A 22,653-nucleotide genomic window follows, 5' to 3' on the forward strand; every position below is an offset into this window, starting at 1 on the left:
CTTCGACAGACTAGTTCTGTCGAAGGGTCATGAGGACTCGAAACGTCAACTCTTTCCCTCTCCGCCGATGCTGCCAGACCTGCTGAGTTTTTCCAGGTAATTCTGTTTTTGTTTTGGATTTCCAGCATCCGCAGTTTTTTTGTTTTTACCATAATTTGAACTTGCCTGGAGATACTAAGACAGACACTTGCAGGTTTAGCTCTCAAATGCTGATTAATCACAACTTTTATGGAGGAGTAGATGTTGGCTCCACTCACCACACTTCCACTGAAGGTGTGGAGTGAGCTGGCTGACATATAGTAGCAGGTTTCAAGATGGCTCAGGAACTGAGGGAAGGGGTGCATACGTTCCCAGACATGACACTGGAGGTTCTGCTGGAGGAGGTCAAGAGGAGGACGCATGTCCTGTACTTGCAGTGAGGAAGGAGTCCACCTCACCCTCCTGTCCCTCTCCCCTGCAACAGCTGGTGCTCTTCTGCCTGGTCCCATTTCCTCCTTGCATTCCTCATCCAGACCCAAGGGGGAGCCCTAGCGAGATGCTCATGACCAAGTACTCCCTTTCTCCTGGTGACTCCTATAAGGTGTTCAATAAGATATAGTAGAACAGCGCTTACTGTTTTTACCTGATATCTTCAGAGAATTTTCAGAATGATAGAGTGTAGGTGACATCTTGACAAAGTCTCCCAGAAAGTTTCCTGATGTGTTTCAAAAATCCTCTTCAAACCTGCAGGCGCAGGTGGACACTAAGTGATGATATACATTCAAGTCGTGGTCAAAACCCTCAACAACAACTTGCTTACTCCAAAACAGATGGATGCTGATAGGAGAGGGCATTGAGTCAAGTGTTAGCTACCATAATGCTGTGTGGCTCCTTAATGAGTGGTAGGAGGCAATTTAACTGGTAGTCAGACCCTTAACAATCCTCCTGGCAGCCATTTCAAACTTAAGCTTCAACTCAGTGCTGTTTTGTGTTAAACATGGGCTAAACTGCATCAGCTCAAGACTCATCTTCACCATCATGAAGGCTCTTTATTATCCCAATTTTGTTGATTTGGTTTTCATTTAAAAGATTATCATGAAGGCTCTTTATAATGCCTAAGGTATCCAGGGGAAACTGCCTCCTAAGTTTTTTAAGTGCTGAACACACAATAATCTTAATGTGCCATTTGATTCTGTGCAGCTGATTTCAATCTGTTTAGGAGCATTTTATTTTCATTTTTGCCAGCAACAGGTGTCAAAGTCTTTTGGTGCTCTGAAATTTTATTTTAATGAAACATATTAAGTAATTGAAATTATTGTTAACTGCTCTATACAGTTAACTACCCACACCAAAAAGATGGGGCAAATTAATGATGATTAAGCTTTCAATATTCAATTGCCGTTAAGAAAAAGCAGTGTTTGAATTCATGAAAGGTTTCTCTTGAATAAGTAAAAACAGTTTCCACTTGCAGAAAGGCTAATAACCAGAGGACCCAAATTTAAAGTAATTGTCAGGAGTGCCACCTTCTGAGGCAGAGAGCTCCAAAGTCACACAACCCTCAGAGAAAAAATTTCTCCTCATCTCCGTCCTAAAAGGGCAACCCCTAATTTTAAAACAGTGTCCTCTAGTTCTGGACTCACCCACAAGAGGAAACATCCTTCCAATGTCCACCTTGTCAAAGCTGTTCAGGATCTTATACTTCAATCAAATCACCCCTCATTTTTCTAAACTTCAGTGGAAACAAACCCAGTCTGACCAACCTTTCCTCATAAGACAACCCGCTCATTCCACATATCAATCTAGTAAACCTCCTCTGAACTGCCTCCAATGCATTTACATCCTTCCTTAAGTAAGGAGAGCAAAACTGCACACAGTATTCGAAGTGTGGTCTCATCAGTGCCCTATATAACTGAAGCATAACATCCTTACTTTTATGTTCAATCCCTCGCGTAATAAAGGATAGCATTGCATTAGCAACCTTAATTACTTGCTGTACCTGCATACTAACTTTTTGTGGCTCATGTACTAGAACACCTAGATCCCCCTGCACCTCAGACTATTACAGGGGCATGATGAAGGGAGTTGGATTAAATTTTGGGGAAAACCACTGGTGGAGACTTGGTGAACTGCATGGCCTGTTTCTGTACTGTAATATTTTGTGATGTGAATTTGCCCTGTAAATGCTGCTGGCAATCTATGGCATCCAGGCAGGTATCCCGCTGCTGCTTATGGATGAGGGAGGGTGTGATATCATCTGAGTACTGTGCCGAGCAGCCTGCCAGGTCAATCAAGCTAGGGGGTTTAGTGGCTGTACGGCATGGAAAAGTTAGGGAACCCTCAAACGTGCCTACATTGGGCCAGAGGTTTACTTGTAGGCTGAGGTGGAGCCCACCTGAATAAAAACTGAAAATTTCTTGGGTCTTTTTTGTGACCAGTCTTCATTGGTGTTTTTAAGAATCTTGGATGAGGCTGCTCAAATGTCTGGTACATCTAGGCAGGCATGCATGGTTCAACCTCTACCCTTTTATACCTGCATTTCACATTCAGGACCCTACAACCAGTCTGAGCTCCCCATTTGCACTTATAAAGAGCCTAAAGCCTAGTTCAAATGGGCACCCTTATCTGCTAAAAGTTGGCTGATCCAATGTAGTGTCCAGTGCGCGTCTGCTGTGTTTAGACGAGTCAGATCATGAGGTGAAATTTGGAGATTTTTATGCTGGAAAAATAGCTGACTTTGAGTTGAATCTGTCCCCCAAGAGCATTTTTGTTAACTGTATATCAATTGTGGTTAATTATATGCATGCGGAGGGCATTGATTAGGTTGTTGCTTGAGCCCATCTAAAGTGACACTGACACTGTGGTGGTGATAGTTGAGATATGAGGTATATACTTGTAAAGTTTCACTTTCTGAATAAATCTAAACTGTGTAAAGATTGGCTCCAGTTTCATCCGTCACCAATTGTTTATCAGGAAGAGAATAATGATACTTCAAATTGTAACAACCATTGTGATTTAAATACTTGTGTTGGAAATCTATCTGTAACTTAACATTTTAATTAATAGTTGTTTGGTAGTACAGAACTTGAGTATTGCTGAAAAAAAAGACATGTCGAAGCTTTTCATCTTGCAGTTATCAGACACTTCACAAGAATACCAATATAAGGGGAAAACAATAATTTATACTGTATGAGAAGACAATGCTGATTGGTTGGCAAGTGGACTCTGATTGGTGTAGGTATTGCCATGGAGAATGCACAGGTAATGGTGACTGACAGTTAACTGACAAGCATTGTTTGAAATTTAAACCAGGCAACTTGACCCTGATTGGTCCACACATTTCCCTGAGGAATGACAGCGAATGGCTGTCACTTATTTTGTTTCGCTGTAACAAGGGCTATGCGTGTACATGTTCCTTCTGTCTGCAAAGAACAGGGCCCTGTGTATTAGTCCACTTACCAACCAATCAGCATTCTCTTCTCATACAATATAAATTCTTGTTTTCCCCTTATATTGGTATTCTTGCTAAGTGTACTGATGAGCGCAAGACCAAAAGCTTCGATATGTCTCTTTCTTTCAGAAACATTTAAATTCTTCTTAACACAAATGTACGCACAGACCCTACAATAACACGGCCCGTGGTGTCCCTACATTGACACCTCGTTATAAGCACATTATTTCATAGGTAATAATCTCTGGATTAATACCTGAACCAGAAGCAAAGTGGCATAAGGGAAATAAGATTAGAGAGTTAAATGTATGGCTCAAAGATTGGTGTGGGAGAAATGGGTTTCGATTCATGGGATACTGGCACCAGCACTGGGGAAGGAGGGAACTGTACTGTTGGGCCACCCTTCACCTGAACTGTGTTGAGACCAGTGTACTGGCGAATTGTATAACTAGGGTTGTAGAGAGGGCTTTAAATTAAATAGTTGAGGAGAAGAGGGTTTATGTGAGGGGAGATTTGGAAGTTAAAGAGAAAGGGCAAAACAGTAGTACAGGGTAGCAATGCAGGTAATGAAAACCAGAGTGTGACAGGAAGGGACAGAGTGTAGAAACATAAGAGTGAACAAGAATGTAAGGTCAAAATAGGGAACAGTGGTAAAAAAACAGAATTAAAGGCTCTTTATCCAAATGAACACAGCATTCATAACAAGATGGATGAAATTATACCACAAATAGAAATGAATGAGCGTGATATTTTAGCCATTACAGAGACATGGTTTCAAGGTGATCGCAGCTTGGACTTGAACATTCAAGGGTATTTGACATTTCAGAAGGGCAGGAAGAAAGGAAAACGGTGGCTTTGTTAATAAAGGATTAAATCAGTATGGTAATGAGAAATGATCTTGGTTCAGAGTATCAAAATGTAAAAGCAGTTTGAATGGAGATTTTTAAAAAAGCAAAGGAAGGAATTCACTGGTGGGAGTAGTTTATAAGCCCCCTGACAGTAGCTACACTTAGGACAGAGCATAATCAAGAAATAATGGGGGCTTGTAAGAAAGGTACTGCAATAATTATGGGAGATTTTAATATTCATATAGCTTGGATAAAGCAGATTGGCAAAATTACCCTGGAGGATGACTTCATAGAGTGTATTCCAGAGGAATTCAAAGAGTATGTTCTGGACAGTTTCTTCGGACAATACATTCTGGAACCAACCAGGGAACAGGCTATCTTAGCCCTGGCAATGTGTAATGAGACGGGAATTACCTCATGGTGCAGATGCATTCAGTAAGAATGATCATAACACTATAGAATTTCATGTTCAGTTTGGGGGTGAGAAATTTGGGCCTGAAACTAGTGTCTTAAGCTTAAATAAAGGCAATTAAAAGAGCATGAAGACAGTTCTGTTGAAGGGTCATGAGGACTCGAAACGTCAACTCTTTTCTTCTCTGCCGATGCTGCCAGACCTGCTGATTTTTCCAGGTAATTCTGTTTTTGTTTTGGCATGAAGACAGAGTTGGCTAAAATGGACTTGGAAAAAAGGTTAAAATGTAAGACAGTAGAGAAGCAGTGGCAGACATTTAAGGAAATATTTCATAATCCTCAACAAAGATATATTCCATTGAAAAAGAAAGACACTACAAGAAAGATGCACCATCCATGGCTTACTAAGGAAGTTAAGGAAATTGAAAGAAAAGGCGTACAATGCTGCAATGACTAATGGCAGCACAGAGGATTGGAAAAATTTCAGAAGCCAGCAATGAATGACTAAAGAAAAAGAGGGAAAAATTGGAGTATAAGAGAAAAGTAGCAATAAATAGAAAAACAGACATCTCCTACAAGAATATGAAAACGAAGAGAGTAGCTAAGATAAGCATTGGTTCCTTGGGGCATGAAAGTGGGGTATTAATCATGGGAAACAAGTAAATGACAAATGCCAGAATTTTTCGCTCAGTGTGGGGTGTGTGCCCAACTTCATTGTGCGTTTGCATGATATTTTGATAGGTGGGGGCACCTGGGAGTTGGCAGTGCGCCCGCCAACAAGTAAGCAGCCTATTATGACCCTTAATCAATTAATTGACTAAAATTTTTCGCTGCCTTTCCAACCGTTCGGTTGGCGGGCGGGCGAAAAGGCCAAGCAGCCTTCGCATTTTTGGCGAAAACTCATCCCCAGGCGGGATGAGGTTTCGTCCAGTGATTTAAAAAAAATTTTACACTCATATCTTACATGCCCCTGCTGATGTGACAGAGCCACATGAGGGGATATGTTTTCATTGTTTTAAAAATCTTGAGTTTTATTGATAAAATTCTTCAGCTCCCTGAGGCAGCTCTGAGCCTCGGGGAGCTTTTACTGCACGCACTTGTGCGCATGCATGAACTTAAGGGCTCGCGCTCCTCCCCCCCCCCCCCACCCTGGCAGCGCTGAGCACCGCAGCACACATTTCATGCTGGCTGGCCGTTCATTGGCCAGTCAGTGTGAAATTGCAGTCGGGGCCTGATCGCGGGAAGCGGCCTGTTTCGTGGCCATTCCCACTCGTCCCTGCCAAGCCTGCCCAATGACCGGAAAATCCTGGCCAGAGCCTTTGAACAAGTATTTTGTATCTGTCTTCACAGTAGAAGTCACAGGAAGCATCCCAAGAATAGTAGAACTCAAGAGGCAAAAGGGAAGTAGGAACTTAAATCAATCATGATCAGCAGAAAAAAACTACCAGGAGACTCATGGGACTAAAGGCTGACAAGTCCCCTGGACCTGTTAGCCTGCATCCTAGGGCCTTAAAGGAAGTGGCTGTTGAGATAGTGGATGCATTGGTAGTAATCTTCCAAAATTCCCTAGATTCTGGAAAGGTCCCAGCAGATTGGAAAAATCACAAATGGAACACCATTATTCGAGAAAAGAAGGAGACAGAAAGCAGGAAATTATAGAGTTAGTTTAACACGTATTAATGGGAAAATGCCACAATCCATTATTAAGGAGATAATAGCAGGACATTTAGAAAATCATAATACAATCGGGCAGAGTTCACATGGGCCAGGATTTTTCCCTCGGCAATTTGGGGGTGGGGCCCGCTCGCTGAAGGGAAAATGACACAGGATGACGTCGGGAGTAATCCCCGACGTCATCCCGGTCCCTTTAAATTTTCAGGAAGACGGGCGGACAGCGAAATCAGCTGTCCACCCGTTGACCTGTCAACGGTCAATTAAGGCCATTGACAGGCTAATTAACCTTGTTAAAGACCCTGCCCGTCCAAGTTTAAGGCTGACAGGCAGGCCAGGAGCCCCAGTGAGCTCCAGATTATTCATGAAACTTCATTAAGTTTCATGTCCGTTTCTAAAAAATTTAATAAACTTTATTTGTTTCTTATTAACATGTCCCATCTCGTGTGACATTGTCACATGAGGGGGACATGTTAATAATTTTAATAGTTCTCTATTTTTTGACTTTTCTTACCTGTCAGTAAATTCCCTGGGACAGCACTTTGCCTCAGGGAGCAGTGCACTCTTTCACGTTCATGCGTGAAAGAGCGCACTTTGACAGACGAGGAATCCCTCCACCCCCTGCATAGGAAGCACATAGTGCTTCCTATCGGGAAGGCTGCTGGGTGGGCCTTAATTGGCCCACCCACTCAAAATGGCGGCTGGCCCCGTTTCGGCAGCGGAGTTCGGCTGCCTGCCCACCACCAAGCCGGTGGGACCCACTCGCCCACCAAGGGCAAAATTTTGCCCATGGTTTCGTGAAAGGGAAATCATGTTTGATAAATTTACTGGAGAATGTAACAAGCAAGGTGGATAAAGGGGGAAGCAGTAGATGATGTAGTGTAATTGGATTTCCAAAAGACATTTGATACAGTGTCACAAAAGGCTACTGCACAAGAGCTCATGGTGTTGGGGGTGATATATTAGCATGGATAGAAGATTGAGTAACAAAAAACAGAAAGTCGGGATAAATGGGTAATTTTGAGGTTGGCAAACTGTAACTAGTGGAGTGCCCCAGGGATCAGTCTGGATTAAATACTTGGATGAAGGGTCAGACTGTATTGGACCAGCTTTTTAGATGGTAGGGAAGCAAGTTGTGAGGAGGATACAAAGGAATATAGAAATGTTAAGTGAATGGGCAAAAAATGGCAGATGGAGTGCAATGTGGAAAAGTGTGAGGTTGTCCAATATGGCAGGAAGAATAGAAAAGCAGAATATTATTTAAATGGGGAAGAATGTAGAATGTTGCAGTACAAAGGGATCTGGATGTCTTTGCACATGAATCATTAAAAAAGTTAGCATGCAGGTACAGCAAGTAATAAGGAAAGCAAATGGATTGATTGCAAGGGGGATGGAGTATTAAGGTAGGGAAGTCCTGCTACAACTATATAGGGCATTGGTGAGGCTGCACCTGGAGCTTTGGTCTCAGTTAAGAAGGGATATAACCCCAATGGAAGCTGATCAGTGAAATTTCACTAGGCTGATTCCTAAGACAAAGGTGTTGTCTTATGAGGAAGGGTTGAACAGTTTGGGTCTATACTCACTGGAGTTTGGAAGAATGAGAGGTGATCTTATTGGATCTTATAAGATTCTGAGGGGGATTAAACAGTGTAGATGCTGGGAGGATGTTTTCTCTCATGGGAGTGTCTGGAACTAGGGAGCACAGTTTAGAAATAAAGGATCACCCATTTAAAACAGAGATGAGGAAGCTCTTCTCTCAGAGGGTTGTTAGTCTTTGGAATTCTCTTCCACAGAGAACAGTGGAGGCTGGGTAATTAAATATATTCAAGGCTGAGTTAGACAGTTTTCTGATTGCCTGGGGAGTCAAGGATTATGTGGGCAGGCAGCTGTGAGGTGTTACGGTTACACATTCAAATCAGCCGTGGTCTTATTGAATGGCGGATGAGGCTTGATGGGCCGAATGGACTCCTGCTCCTTTTTCTTATGATCTTATGATCATAGCTGGGGCCTCACGCTCCAGTTTCATTCTACCAGTGCCAGGGCCAATATTGTGTGAATGTCACTACAGTTTCCAGTCCTTGAGCTCCAAAATAAATGAATAAAGCTGTGTAAAAGCAACCAAATAATTAAATGGCTGCTTTGATTTTTTATTCTTTTCTAAAGTGATGTTCATAGTAGAGGGACGATTGTGGCCACACTTGCAGAATGAAGCTTTTGGGGTACAAGCTGGAGCCCTGTTATGATAATAGTTGTTTGTTGGTGTAGAACTTGACAATTGCTGAAAAGAGACATGAAGAGTGCAAGACGAAAAGCTTCAACATGTCTCTTTTTTCAGCACTACTCTGATAAAATAAGTGGACCACGCTATGTTGGTATGACCCCAGTGTATAACTAACTTGAGAATATCTGTGATATAAAGGTACAACAGTGCTGCACCCTCTGAGTTTCAAATGTCTAGCTTTTCCTTTGGCTTATCTTTCAAAACCAATGCCATCTTATTAACTATAAGATTAATTCTTATTTTGTGGATTTTATGATGTATTTGATCAGTAATTACTACGATGGCTTGGTCAGATCTTCCATTTCTTCACTCTGTGTAAGTTTGGTAAGACAAATATAAAGTTAGAATTGAGCGACTGCATCAACAAATCTCTTTCAGGCTCAACAAGACAACTTCATAACTAGTTAAGTAATAATACAGTCATTTTAAATGCCACATAACTTCATTGATTTCAGCAGTTAAACCAATGTCTGGTTTTTCACCATGATTTCCTCTTGGTCTTTTGGCGTTCTGAAACATCTTTGTTGACTGACTGATTTTTCTTTCTATAACTTCCTCCACCTTGTTCCAATGATTTGGAGAATAGAGTAAGGATGCTGGCATCAGAACTTTGGTCATGTTGGATGAACAAGGAGGTAAGTTCAAAACGTTTCAATTTGTGATGTTAAATCCTGCAATGGACGCTTTGAAATGTTATGTTTTGAATTCTCTTTAAACCTGTAAAGCGTTTTTTCCATATAACTAGCTGCTATCTTAACTCTGCGACAAAGGTACAAGCAGCAGGAGATGTAAAGTGGGCTGCTAATCTGCAATTGTCTGTCTTACACCATCACCAAGGAGTCAAAATTACTCCCCTGAATTCTAACCTATGGAATAAAGGGCCTGATTTTAGCTCTGCATAGGTGAACGGCTTTGAGTAAGTTAAAATCAGGCCCAAAGTGTCTGCGGATCAAACATTGAGTGTTCTGTGCAGTACAAATTGTTTAGCGGTGTTGCTAATTTTATTGACAGCGAGGGTGTTCTTCAATTTGTCCAAAATAACTATGGCAGGCGACATACGGAAAAATGTATATTTAACATCAGCAAAAGTTCAACCCCCATCCCTCCAAATATATAGGAAAAGGGGCGAGTGGTAAACTTTTCAGGAGATCCCTAACAATGGGAAGTTTAAAAATCCACTGCTATAGAGACAGACCAAGTGAAAACCAACACCTCAAATCAGTCAGCCCAGGTTATTCTCAGGAAATGCCAAACTATTGGGCTCCAGACTCCAGGCAAGATATTGAGGCTTGAGAGAGGTTACCCTGCAGGGTCACTAGTATGAGGAAATACAAACATATCAGCAAAAGATTTGAATGGGGTTTTGATTAACACAGCACAGATCATGGGGCAGATATGATAAGTGTTTCAAATTATAAAAAGATGGGGCAGGATAGATAGAAGCAGAAAGAAGCAGAAAAAGCTTGACATATGCAGCAAATCTGACAGCATCTGTGCAGAGAGAAACAGTTAACACTTCAAATCAATTTTTAACTCAGATTTGTGACCTTTCATCAGAACAGATGCTGTCAGACCTGCTGGGCATTTTGAGCATTTTCTGTTTTTATTTCGGATTTCCAGAATCTGCCGTATTTTGCTTTTGTAGATAGAAGCAGACTGCTTCCAGTAGCAGAGGGGTCTAAATGGAGGGGGACACCAATGGAAGAATAAAGAGTCGATGTTAACCTTACCTAAAACTGAGTATTAAAAAAGCAATAGGTTACTTACCTGTTCAGATCCTGACTCCTTTGGATTGTAATCTGAATTGTTCTACATGGCTTGGGGGTGGAGTGGCCATCGCATAAAAGCTAGCGCAGGGGCCTCATGAATTTAAACTGTTCAATGATATTCTGATTGCATTTTAAGTGAGGAAGTCAACGCGGCTTTCCGCTTATAGCAGCGATACCCATCTCAACCCCCCTGCTCTTTCTACTGAGTCCACTAACCCCTGTCCTGACTAAATTACTCTCTTCCTATAACTTCTTTATATAAACACTTGCCTGGATGAGCGCAGCTCCAACAACACTCAAGAAGTTTGATACCCATCCAGGACAAAGCAGGCTGCTTGATCAGCACCTCATTCACCACCTTAAACATTCACCTCCTTCATCACCGACACACAGTGGCAGCAGTGTGTACCATATATATGATGCACTGCAACAACTCGCCAAGACTCGTTTGACAGCACCTTCCAAACTCATGGCCTCTACCACCTAGAAGGATAAGAACAGCGTGGGAACACCACCACCTGAAAGTTCCCTCAAGTCACACACTATCCTGACTTGAAACAATATCACCGTTCCTTCACTGTTCAGGGAGCAAGCTCTTGGAATTCCTTTCTTAACAATGCTTTGGGTATAGATGGACTGCAATAGTTCAAGAAGGTGGCTCACCACCGCCTTCTCAAGGGGCAATTAGGGATGGGCAACAAATGCTGGCCAAGCCAGCAATGCCCACATCCCATGAAAGAATATGAAAAAAATCTTCCTTACCCATGTTCATAGTCACCTACTCAACCTCCTAATCTCCCATGGCCTCTCTACTCTTAACATCTTGATCACGGATGAGGTAATCTGCAAACGCTTGCTTCTATCTCTCACAACACATACCTCCTACCCTCTTTCAACCTCACTTCCTTCTGTGTACATCTCTGAGCCATACATAACAAAAAACAACCTCTCTCATTACTATTTATTGGACCCCTCGCAAAATACCACAGGACACTATCACTAAAAAGGTGTAAATTTCCACCCAACATTTCAGGTGCAGCAGGAAACAAAGTGTTATTTCTGGTGTTTCATAGCTTTTTTTTTGAAATGGCGTTGTTTCTTATTTTTCCCTCTGAGACATGCACTGCGTACTCTATATCCTGGAATGGTTATTTTATGCAATCAAAATCTGTCACATTAAAAAGAGGACAGCTTCCAAGACTGTATTTTCCTTTCTGAAGATTTACATGGATTTCAAGTTGCTTTCATTCAAGCAGGTGACAGTAGAAATGGATAATATTTGATGTGCAAGATTCCTAGTATATCGCAAACCCACTACCTTACAGTTATAGCTGCTGCAAGTAACAGTGAGCGGTGGTAACAGTCACTAAACTAGCAACTCACAGATCCGACACTGGGAACTTGGATAGGAAGCTTTCAAAATTACTGCCTTCCCACTTTTTATCTCCTCAAATAACTTGTGTATTTTCTTTTTAGTGAATGCGATAAAGAAGGAATTTTAAATATGGAAAACATACAGCACACCTGGTTCATATGTGATTGGTCATTACAACGCTGGGTTTCAAACTTAATCATGTGGGCGACCCACTGCAAATATTAACATAATTAGAAGAGCCTCTCCAAACATTACACACAATTTTCAAGACTCTTTGTCCTAACTAATGAAGGACAGGGCAGGAATTCTAACCTGGAGGAGCAAGTGAGTTTAGGCTACAGTTAAATCCAGCAAAAATGTGAGTGTGTTGGGAAGCCATTTGCAGCCGACTGGCTTCCATATTTTAACTTGAGTGCCCGAGGCAGGTTGCGTGCTAACCCCTCAGGAGCGGTGGTTTGCTTATTAGTAAATGGTAATCGCTCAGCTGGGGGGAAGTTTCAACACCATTTTAAGTTTATTAGCCATTCCACGGGTTTCCTGTAACTTGCCAGTGAAGGAAAGGTGAGAAGACAGCAGCAATTGAGGGAGCCCTCAACGGAATGCGACAATATGTACACAGTGCGCTCAGCTGCTTTCTAACCTACTAGCTCGAAAGGGTTCGTTCACAGTGCATTTGCTGAGAGATTACTTTCTGCACTTTGAAGGTTTTTGGATCCACATCAGGATGGATGGCTGATTTCAAGTGGGCCTCAGACGAGGGGCAATATGACTGCTCCAGCATTGGCCTACTGTTGAGAGAATTGCGTCTGAATAGCAGAGAAGGGAGTGGCAGAGAGGGGAGCAGCAGAGGGGAGTGGCTGAGTATCCTGGACGGCTTTGAAACAACAGGGTTTCAGGAAGTGTCACGTCAGGTTGTGGCGGATGGCTGCAGCCAGCTAGAAGGAGCCCTGCTCCCTGCTGGACCTAGTGGCCATGCGTTACAATTGCTGCCAAGGTGACCACCGCCCTTAACTTCTTTGCCTCTGGATCCTTCCAGGGTCCTGCCAGAGACACATCCAGAGGCTCCCAGTTGGTGGACAGATTGTGTGCCAGGGCTGGCAATTATGTCAACTTTGCCTGCAATGCCTCCAGTCAGAATGAGTGGAAGCTTGGATTTGCATCTCTGGCTGGCTTCCCACAGGCACAGGGCATCATAGAACGCACACATTGGCATTCCAGGCACCCACATCATCCAGGAGTACTTGTCAGATGCAAGGCCTTCCACTCCATCAACGTGCAGCTAGTACGCAACCACATAAAGATCTTTATGCAGGTGTGCACAGGATTTCCAGGAAGCTGCCCTGATGCTTTCACCTTGTAGCAGTCCAAGCTCCTTGATGCCTTTGGACCTGCAAGCAGACATGAGGGATAGCTGTTAAGATTCAAGGCATACACACTTGGCTGATGCCAGCTGTCTGAAACCCAACCATTGAAGCCCAACAGCACTGCAATGAATACCTACGATCACCAGATGTGTGATTGAATAAGCTATTTGCATGCTGATGGTGCGCTTCAGGTGCCTGCACACATCTGGAGGTGCCCTTGGATTACCTGTCAGTACAATGCAGATTCCCTGCTGCTACTCAATGAATATGCTTTCCATAGACAGTCCCAGGGGTACATTATCTATGTCCAGCTGAGCAGAGCTTGGATTAGGCTGCAGTCTCCGACACAGATTCTGCATAGTCCCTGCTATTGGCTCTTGCTCACTTGTGAATTGTAAATCACCAGGTGAAAACCCAAGTACCTGCTTTACTGATCCCACCGAATGACTGAGCTGAGCTGATGCAGGGTAAGCATGAATCCTGTGACACTACATCCTCAAAAGGAATCAACTCCTCTAAGGACTTGCCATCTGCAGAGTGCATGAACGCCTGCTGCATGCATGAAGACCCCAGCAGAGAGAAATTCAGGCATTAGTTCTTGCACGGTATTGATATGAGGATAATCATATTTCGACACCCTGTAGAAATCAAGACAACATGACTTAGTATTGTATGACGTATTTGGTTGTGTCACCAGGTAGTTGAACGGCACCCATCTCCAATGTCCAGGGAGGCCAAAATGCCACTGATCTCCAGCACTCCCTCCCTCGGTGTTGTTTGCTGGGAAATCATGGAGGAGCACCTAGTGTTCTCTTTCTCCTTCCATATTTTTTGCTGTCTTCTCCTGCAAAAGCGGAAAGAACAGATCAATGAGTGGCTGTTCTGGCATGTGGTCACCTGATGGGATGCCCGTGCAGTCAGTGAGAGTGAAGAAGGTGGACTTGCCAGAATTCAAATGGAAAGGGTACCAATTATAAAAGCAAATTTAGTCCAACACCAAGCACCCGCAACAATGAAACCAAATGTCAAGTGTGTGTATGAAGCTGTAACACCTCCACATTCAGCAATGCAAATAGGAATCTAAACCCAATTGTGTCATTGACACCCAGTGAGCAAGCCTTGTGGCAGTAAGGCAAAATGTGCCAGATCAATTATCATGCAGTGTGCAAACTAGGAATAATTTAATGCAGTATCTCCAATCTACAGCCGTTATACATTTTCATGGAATTGTATGTGACATGAGTTGAATTCAAAGGAGATACTCAATCACAAAACATGCATCAAGCGTTCATAGGAATGCTGAAGGCATTTTTCTTTTTAACGAATCAATTTGATGTGACATTGAGCCATACATTTTTCATTTTCCAAAACTAGTAAAATACATGTTTTCCATTGTAATTATATTTCAGCAAAGAAAGATCCCAGAGAGAGAGAGAGAGAGAAAGAGAGAAGAGAAAGTGAAAGAGCAGGAAAGAGAAGAGACAATTTTATAGAAGCCCTTTCTTGTCCTCAGGACATCCCAAAGTGATTCACAGCCAACTAAATTCTTTTGATGTATAGCAACTTCGCTAATGTAAGGATACAAGTTGTCCAATAGTAAAATAAAAACTGAAAATGCTGGAAATACACAGCAGGTCAGGCACTATCTGTGGAGGGAAAAACAGAGCTAATGCTTAAAAGCATAAGAAATAGGAGCAGCAGTAGGCTATTTAACCCCTCGAACCTGCTCCACTATTTGATAAGATCATGGCTGATCTGATTGTGGCGTTAACCACACTTTCCTGCCTGTCTAATCCTTGACTCCCTTGAAGATCAAAAATCTGCCTGGCCATTGAACTTTCGTCAGAACTGGACAAAGTTTGAGTTATGTGTCAGCAGTCGCTCGGTCAGTATCACACTCACTTCTGAAACACAAGGTTCCGAATTCAAGTCTCACTGCAGGGTTTAAGCACAAAAATTAAGCTGACACTCCAGTGCAGTACTGAGGGAGTGCTGCTTTGTTGGAGATGCCATCTTTCAGATGAGACATTAAACTGAGACTCCAACTGCCTGCTCAGGCAGATCTAAAAAATCCCATGGCACTGTTTCAAAAACAGTGGGAACATTATCCCTGGTGACCTGGTCATATGGTTATCCTTCAACCAACATCAGAAAAAACAGGTTACTTGGTCATTAGCACATTGCTGTTTGTGGCTGCTGCGTTTCCTACATTACAACAGTAACTTCACTTCAAAAAATGTACTTAATTGGCTGTAAAGTGCTTTACCACATCTGGTGGTCATGAGAAGTGTGACATAAATGCAGAGTTTCTTGTGTTTTTTTTTCATTCAGGGAATGTGGGCTTCACTGGCTGGGCCAGCATTTATTGCCCATCCCTAGTTGTCTTTGAGAAGGTGGCGGTGAGCTGCCGAGGTTTTAAACAAATGCAAGGAAATAGGGTGTGGAGGAGGAAAGGCAAAGGGGAGAAATGTGATCAGGTGGAAGGCAGGAGAGATTAAAACACAAAGTGGGGGGGTAAGTGTTGGCAATGCAACAATAAAAACAGAAAATACTGGAACAACTCAGCAGGTCTACCAGCATCCGTGGAGAGAAAAACAGAGTCAACGTTTCGAGTCCGTATGAGTCATACGGGCTCAAAACGTTAACTCTGTTTCTCTCTCCATAGATGCTGCCAGACCTGCTGAGTTGTTCCAGTACTTTCTGTTTTTAATTTCAGATTTCCAACCAGTATTTTGCTGTCATTTATTATGCAAATGCTACAAGTCAGAAACAGGTGCAGAACAAGGTAGGCGTTCCAGGAAGACAAATGGCAGACTTGCTGCTTGTAGTGATTTTATGAGGAAGCTTAATTCATCATTATTTATAAGTTTTGTGTTGTAGGAGGGAATTAAAACATCCAGAAAATTAAATACTGCTCATATAACAGAATAACAGCTAAAGAAGCATTAAACCTGCTTCACATGAAATTCCATATCAAAGTCACAAAGGCAATCATATTTTTTGTTGAGATAAGTGAGTAAAATTTGTACAGCATGAACCTGAAATGTTCTTTATAATTACAACAAAAATGAATAAGTAAGTAATTAGCCCTTGTCCACAAAGGACCATAGACATCTCCCTCAATTAGAGAGTCTCCACTGGAGAGAGACAATTAGTTATATATAGTTTGAGGGACACCAAACCACAAATGTGGGATAGAGATTGATGACGACAACATGTTCTGGTGCAGTTGGCATTATTTTGCGTTCCATGATAAAATGAAATCTGTTGAATAACCTTTTGATGGAGTTTTGATTCGGGTAGAGGTATTATGCATTTTTATTTACTGGGGACTCATGTTTTACAGCCAATGGGAACTAAATCTGATAAAATGAATTAAATATGCATTCAGTTTGAAATATAGTTAGGTACTACATAGCATAGTGCTCTTTGGAATAATTTTGTAAGAATAATAGGCTTTGAGAAAGGGCTCTGATCATTATTGTAAGATTTAATCTTGCTCCCATCCAACCACCATTTTAACCTCTGCTCTGTCCCTTTTCGCTTTGAACGCAAAAGACGCTTATGGATTTACAGTGCTCGGGATCAGTGGATTTAATCTCCTTATTCCGTACATTGCTCGCACAGACTGTTACGACTTTTAAATACATGTATCAGGTGATTGCCTGGGCAGTGGCAACTCATTAAGCCAAGGACTCAAGACACCCACTGACCGGTCAATCAATATAACCAATGCATTCTGTTTTCATTATACTTTCTTGTGCTTTGATGAACTGCTGACAATCAAAGCTGTTACAAAGAGGCACCTATGAAAATCCTTTTTAAATCTCCTGAGTTTGATGAATTTGAGTTTTGTGATCCTCAGTTAGAATGGTCTAACTGAAAGGCTTCAGATTCATAGGTGACCGCAGATCAATTTGGCTATTAGCATTTCTGTTTTATTTTCACTTTTCACGTGAACACTATTGTGAAGGACAGAAGCTGTAAAGAAATCTTTCAATTTCAAAAAATATGCCTTTCATTTGAATCACTGAGAGAGCTGGTCATATCTTGCGGACCTTTTGTGTAAATTTCTTTATCACTTTATATCATAGGTTTCAAACTGCAAGAGGCCTGTGGGTGACCCCATGGAATCCAGAAGATAATTGGAGTGTTTTCCTGAATTAGTTGACTTATTAGCACTCTGTTACTGCATAATAAAAAGATTTTCTGTCAAAAGACCACATTTTTCCTGACTCTGTATGCAGAATTTAGCAGAGGTTAATTCTAGGCATATTTGCAGTGGGCCCCTTCATAATTAAGTTTGAAAATCACTACTAATAGCATTTTGTTTTTAAGAAAGAAAGACTTGCATTTATATATGCAACTTCAGGCTGTCCGAAAGTGTTTTATAACCAATAAGATCATAAGATCACAAGAAATAGGAGCAGGAGATGACCATTCAGTCCCTTGAGCCTGCTCCACCATTCAATAAGATTATGGCTGATCTGATGTGGCCTTAGTGCCACTTTCTTGCCTGTCCCCCATAACCCTTGACTCTCTTGTCAATCAAAAATATCTCTAACTCAGCCTTGAATATATTCAATGACCCAACCTCCACTGGTCTCTGGGGAAGTGAATTCCAAACGCTATCAACCCTCTGAGAGAGAAAATTCCTCCTCATCTCCATCTTAAATGGGAGACCCCTTATCTTTAAACTGTGCCCCCTGCTTGACATTACACCACAAGAGGAGACATCCTCTCAGCATCTACTCTGTCAAGCCCCCTCAGAATCTTATATGTTTCAATTATGTTTTTAAAATTTGATCACTGTTGTAACGTAGACATCACTGCAGCCAATTTGCACACAGCAAGGTCACACAGGCAGCAATGAGATATTGGCCAGATAATCTGATTTTGTTGGTTTAAGGATAAATATTATTAACTTCTACCTGCTCCCTTCTTCAAATATGTCACGGAATCTTTTACATCCACCAAAGAGAGCAGATGGGGCGTTAGTTTAGCATCTCATCCCAAAGATGGCACTTCTGACAGTGCAGCACTCCCTCAGTGCTGGAGTGTCAGCCCGCATACCATGCTCAAGTCTCCGGAATGGGGATTGTACCCCACAAACTGCTGACCAAGAGGCAAGAGCGCTACCCACTGAGCGATGGCTAACACCTGACAAGAGGAGAGAGGATGTGTAGGGAAACTACAATTCCTAATCAAAGAGTAAAAATGTTTTTGTCATTTTGACATTTTATTTTCTCCTCTGCAGCATGATTAGGTTTCAGAACATTATCATCAACCGTCCAATGCCATCATGACGCTAAACAATGAGATGATTCTTTTCCTTCCTAGGTCTATCAACAAGAGATATTTCAGTCCAGCATTCAATATGCATACGACAGTCGCAATGCATCAAATTAGTGAACATTTCTCTACCTTCATAACTTAGTTTACATGGTCATTATTCATGGTCAATGCAAACCAAAATTCATTCCACTACTATCATCCCTTTATCTTGACCAGAACAACTTGATCGTGTGGAAGATGGCATGAACCATATCAACCAGGACATGAAGGAAGCTGAGAAAACTTTAAAAGATTTAGGGAAATGCTGTGGCCTTTTCATATGTCCTTGTAACAAGTAGGTACAGGGCGCTGGCTCTGATGTGTGGTGTCCAGCTGTCAAAGTGAATGTCCAAAGTGTTCTTTTTTGAATTGTCTTTCTTTTTTTCTTTGTCTTTTCTTTCTCATCTGCTTCATTGTGTGGGGATTTTATAAACAAAAAAACAAATCTTGTGTTTAATCAGAACAACTGGAACGCATCGAGGAAGGAATGGACCAAATCAATAAGGACATGAAAGAAGCAGAAAAGAATTTGACAGATCTAGGAAAATTCTGTGGTCTTTGTGCCTGTCCATGTAACAAGTAGGTGGTGTGTGTCTGCCTGCCTGCCTGCCTGCCTAAGCATCTGGGCATCCAAGGCTCAAATTAAGCCTTGCATAGCTCATCCACGCTTGGCATTAGTGGCAGGATGAGCGATTGGCATGCAGAGAAATGATAATAGTTTAAAGGCATCCATTTCATAGTGTAGACTATCCGGTCGATTTAATGCATAGCAAAATCAGGCATGCTGCAACAGGAACCCTCCACTCTTGAAGTCACCTATATAAGAGATACCCTAGCATGTTCATTATACAGATCTCAAGTTATAATCTGGAGATGTTAAAACATAAATAATAGAGTATTACTAGAACACACTCAGCTTGTTATCAGTTGATGGATCTGTTCAAGAATGACCTATTTTATGTGTCATGTGATGTGGGTAATAGTGTGTGATGTCAACTTGTTCAGTTAAGCAGCAGTGAATGAACTGAGTGTTGCTATGGATTTTCCGCATGTTGTGATCTATTTTAATGTATAACACAACCGGGTTCATTATTGCTAATAAACATCATTTATTGCTTTGGGGGAAAATTTTAAAAAGCATGTGGGAAGAATTTGGTTAATTCATCCTGCCTGAATGCATGATAAAATATGACACAGTCTGAACATGATTTCAAACCAAGCAATTTGGACATAAATCAGTATCTGCACTTTTGTAGTCTCTATTCTGCATCATTTTGTGAAATGATAACCTTGTTACCCAAGCATGTTTATTATGACTAATTTGATTCATGCCTGAGTGTGTTCTAGTATGTGATGTAATAGTCTATTATTTCAGCATGCAGACTTAACAGCAGATGATGATACAGGATCTGTGCATGTGCAGTAAACTGTGGATAATTTAGGACAGTTTGTAACTTCCAAACATGAATCTTGAAATTTAAGCAATAACAACAGCAACGAGTTAGCATTTTACTTTTTTTTTTGTCCAAAGTTTTCCAGGATTAAAGATGTTTTTTTTCCGCCCACCTGTCCTTTTGAAGCCCAGGCCTCTATCCTGCTGCTGACTCCGATGGAGTCCCACTGGTTCGCAATGTCAAGGAAGCCTGCTTGGTCTGATCATAGAATCATAGCTTCCGCCACAGAAAGAGACCACTCGGCCCATCGTGTCTGTGCCAGTCAAGAAACGAACCCCCCCCCCCCCCAGCCTAATCCCACTTTCCAGCGTTCGGTCCGTAGCCCTGCAGGTTATGGGCGCTTGAGGTGCGTATCCAGACACCTTTTAGATGAGTTGAGAGTTTCTGCCTCTGCTATCCTTTATTTTCTCGCAAGATTTTTCCATTTTCAAACAAAAACAGAAGATGCTGGAAACGCTCAGCAGAGGGTCTGGCAGCATGTGCGGGGGGAGAAGCAGAGTTACTGTTTCAGGTCAACGGCCGTTCGACAGAACTGGGATAAGTGAGAGGTGTGATAGGCTTAAGACATGCACGGAGGCGAAGAAAGCGGGGAAGGGGAGGAGGGAGCAAAAGGAAGACAGGAGTGAAAGAAAACATGAGAAGGGAAATGGAAAGCAATGAAGGTGAATAAGGTAAAAGAGACAACTGGAAATCCCATCAGAGAGAAGAGCAGGAATTCTTCAAGGTGGGCATTCCTCAAAGAGGATTGGCCATAAATTAAGCATCAATTCCAAAAGCAGATGCTGGATACCAAGACAAAGGAAGATGTCAGAAATTCTCAGCAGGTCCGGCAGCATCTTTGGAGCGCATGCTTGACCGTTTGTCAGCCTCCGAACTTGTATTAAACCTGTCGCATCTCTGACTTTGTCGCATTCAGATGAAAGGCCATCAACTTGAAACGTTAGCTCTGTTTCCCTCTCCACAGATGCTGCCTGACCTGCTGAGCATTTCCAGCATTTTCTGTTTATTTTTCAGATCTCCAGCGTCTGTGGTATTTTGCTTACGTTCATTTTCGATGTTTGCAGCAATGAGGTTCGAAAAATAGACATTAAAACATCTCCACAGCGATTTTCTTCAACTGTGGCATGAGTGTCCCCTGTGGTCACTAGCTACAAGCTACTCCCACCACTGCAACAGCTTGCCTGTCCAGGGAAGGAATGACCTTTAATCTAACGTGGCCCATGTGGAATATGAAAACTAAGTGATGTAAAATTTAATAATAAAAATGCTTTACTAACATCGGAACATCTATATACTGTTATAAACCATATATTTTAGGTTCAGAATCAGCAAGCATTAATTGATTTCTATTCTATTTAAACAAAATTCACACGATCCATACAATTGGTTGAAATGATGAAGGCCCTTTGCCCATTATTCCAAAATGCTATCCCCACTATTTCCCCACTGTTTCCCATTATAGCATATGTTCGATAAATGAGTTTTGTGCCCTGTCCTCACCCACCTTTCTATGACAGCCCTTTCGAGGTGTTGATCACCACCTTTGTGAACAGGGTTAGACTGCAGCAGTTGTTACTGTCCATGATGGCTTCAGAACAAAAGTTGCAGGTTTCGAGGGAAACTCACAGTGCGTCTGTGGGTGAATGATTTTGAAAGTATCCACCCAGTTACGGGGTGGCACCACTCATATGTGCATTGTGGCATAAACATGAGTGTGACCTGCAAGCTTAGATTGGGCCTATTGTATGTTACATGATAGGTGTACAGTATCATCTTGTCAAATTAAAAGGGGTCTCTTTTTTTTTAAGTTCCACGAAAGCACATTTATGTGCAAAACAAGTTCACTGACTGCTGAGTGAAATATCTAATATTTAACTCCAGAGTCCCCATTAAAAGCTCTTTAGCTCTTGCTTTAGGGGCCAAGAGAGTTGCCCCATGTTTATTGCTGCTTATTTTTTCTCTCTTCTTCAGCATGAGGAACACCCAACATTTCTGTCATTCCTTGTCTTGATGGCACTTCCTGAACTAACATACGATGACTGGGAGCGACTGTCTGGCAGCATCATGAACTCTCACGCCTGTGACAACAGGCTGTCGATTTGTTTCCACTGAAGCGAATCACAGGAATGAAATTGGAGGCAAAGCTGCCGGCATTGCATCTGCCACCCATCATATTACATACCCCCCACCCCCACTTGATGTGAATGGAACTGAATGTCAGCTGGAGCATATAACAGGCGACCGATGCCATACTGGATGTTTAGTGTGCCCGCTCAAACCCAAGAGTGTTCAAAAACAAATAGTCAACTTTGCAGCTAGGATCTGCTTGGCTAGGTGGCTGAGAATCAGGAAGGCTTTAACAAAGAGAGTGACTTTCTAGCATGATTAACACAGTACATGCTGCACATCTCAGAGACCTGACACTGCAGCAATGCCATGATTTATAGCTTACTGTAGCTGTACGCATGAGAATGGGTCTTTAAATTCATATAAAATGCACACTAGCTTTGCGAATCATGATTTTCCTTTTCAGCTTGCTATTGACTAATTTCTTTGGTTCAGACTTTACAACTTTCCACTATTATTTGACTATCAGAGATCCATTCTGATTGCGTGCTTAGCCAATCATTAGTGTCCTCACTGCTGGTGCTTTATCTATGAATGGACCAGTAGGGTAGTAGATCTGCCTGAATGTGCTTCATATTTCCTTTTCATGCCT

General features: G+C 42.0%; 1 protein-coding gene across 2 annotated transcripts in view; it reads left to right on the top strand.

Annotated features, from left to right (window-relative positions):
- snap25a (synaptosome associated protein 25a) overlaps positions 1–22,653 on the top strand; it is a 124,501-nt gene that overhangs the window by 90,276 nt on the left and 11,572 nt on the right. For both annotated transcript variants that reach the window (XM_041174622.1, XM_041174631.1), the window contains exons 4-5: positions 9,225–9,273; positions 18,942–19,059. In XM_041174622.1, the coding sequence (XP_041030556.1) occupies positions 9,225–9,273; positions 18,942–19,059 (167 nt within the window). The remainder of the gene's footprint in view (positions 1–9,224; positions 9,274–18,941; positions 19,060–22,653) is intronic.

The sequence above is a fragment of the Carcharodon carcharias genome, chromosome 2, assembly GCF_017639515.1.
Source record: "Carcharodon carcharias isolate sCarCar2 chromosome 2, sCarCar2.pri, whole genome shotgun sequence".
Classification (NCBI taxonomy): Eukaryota; Metazoa; Chordata; class Chondrichthyes; order Lamniformes; family Lamnidae; genus Carcharodon; species Carcharodon carcharias.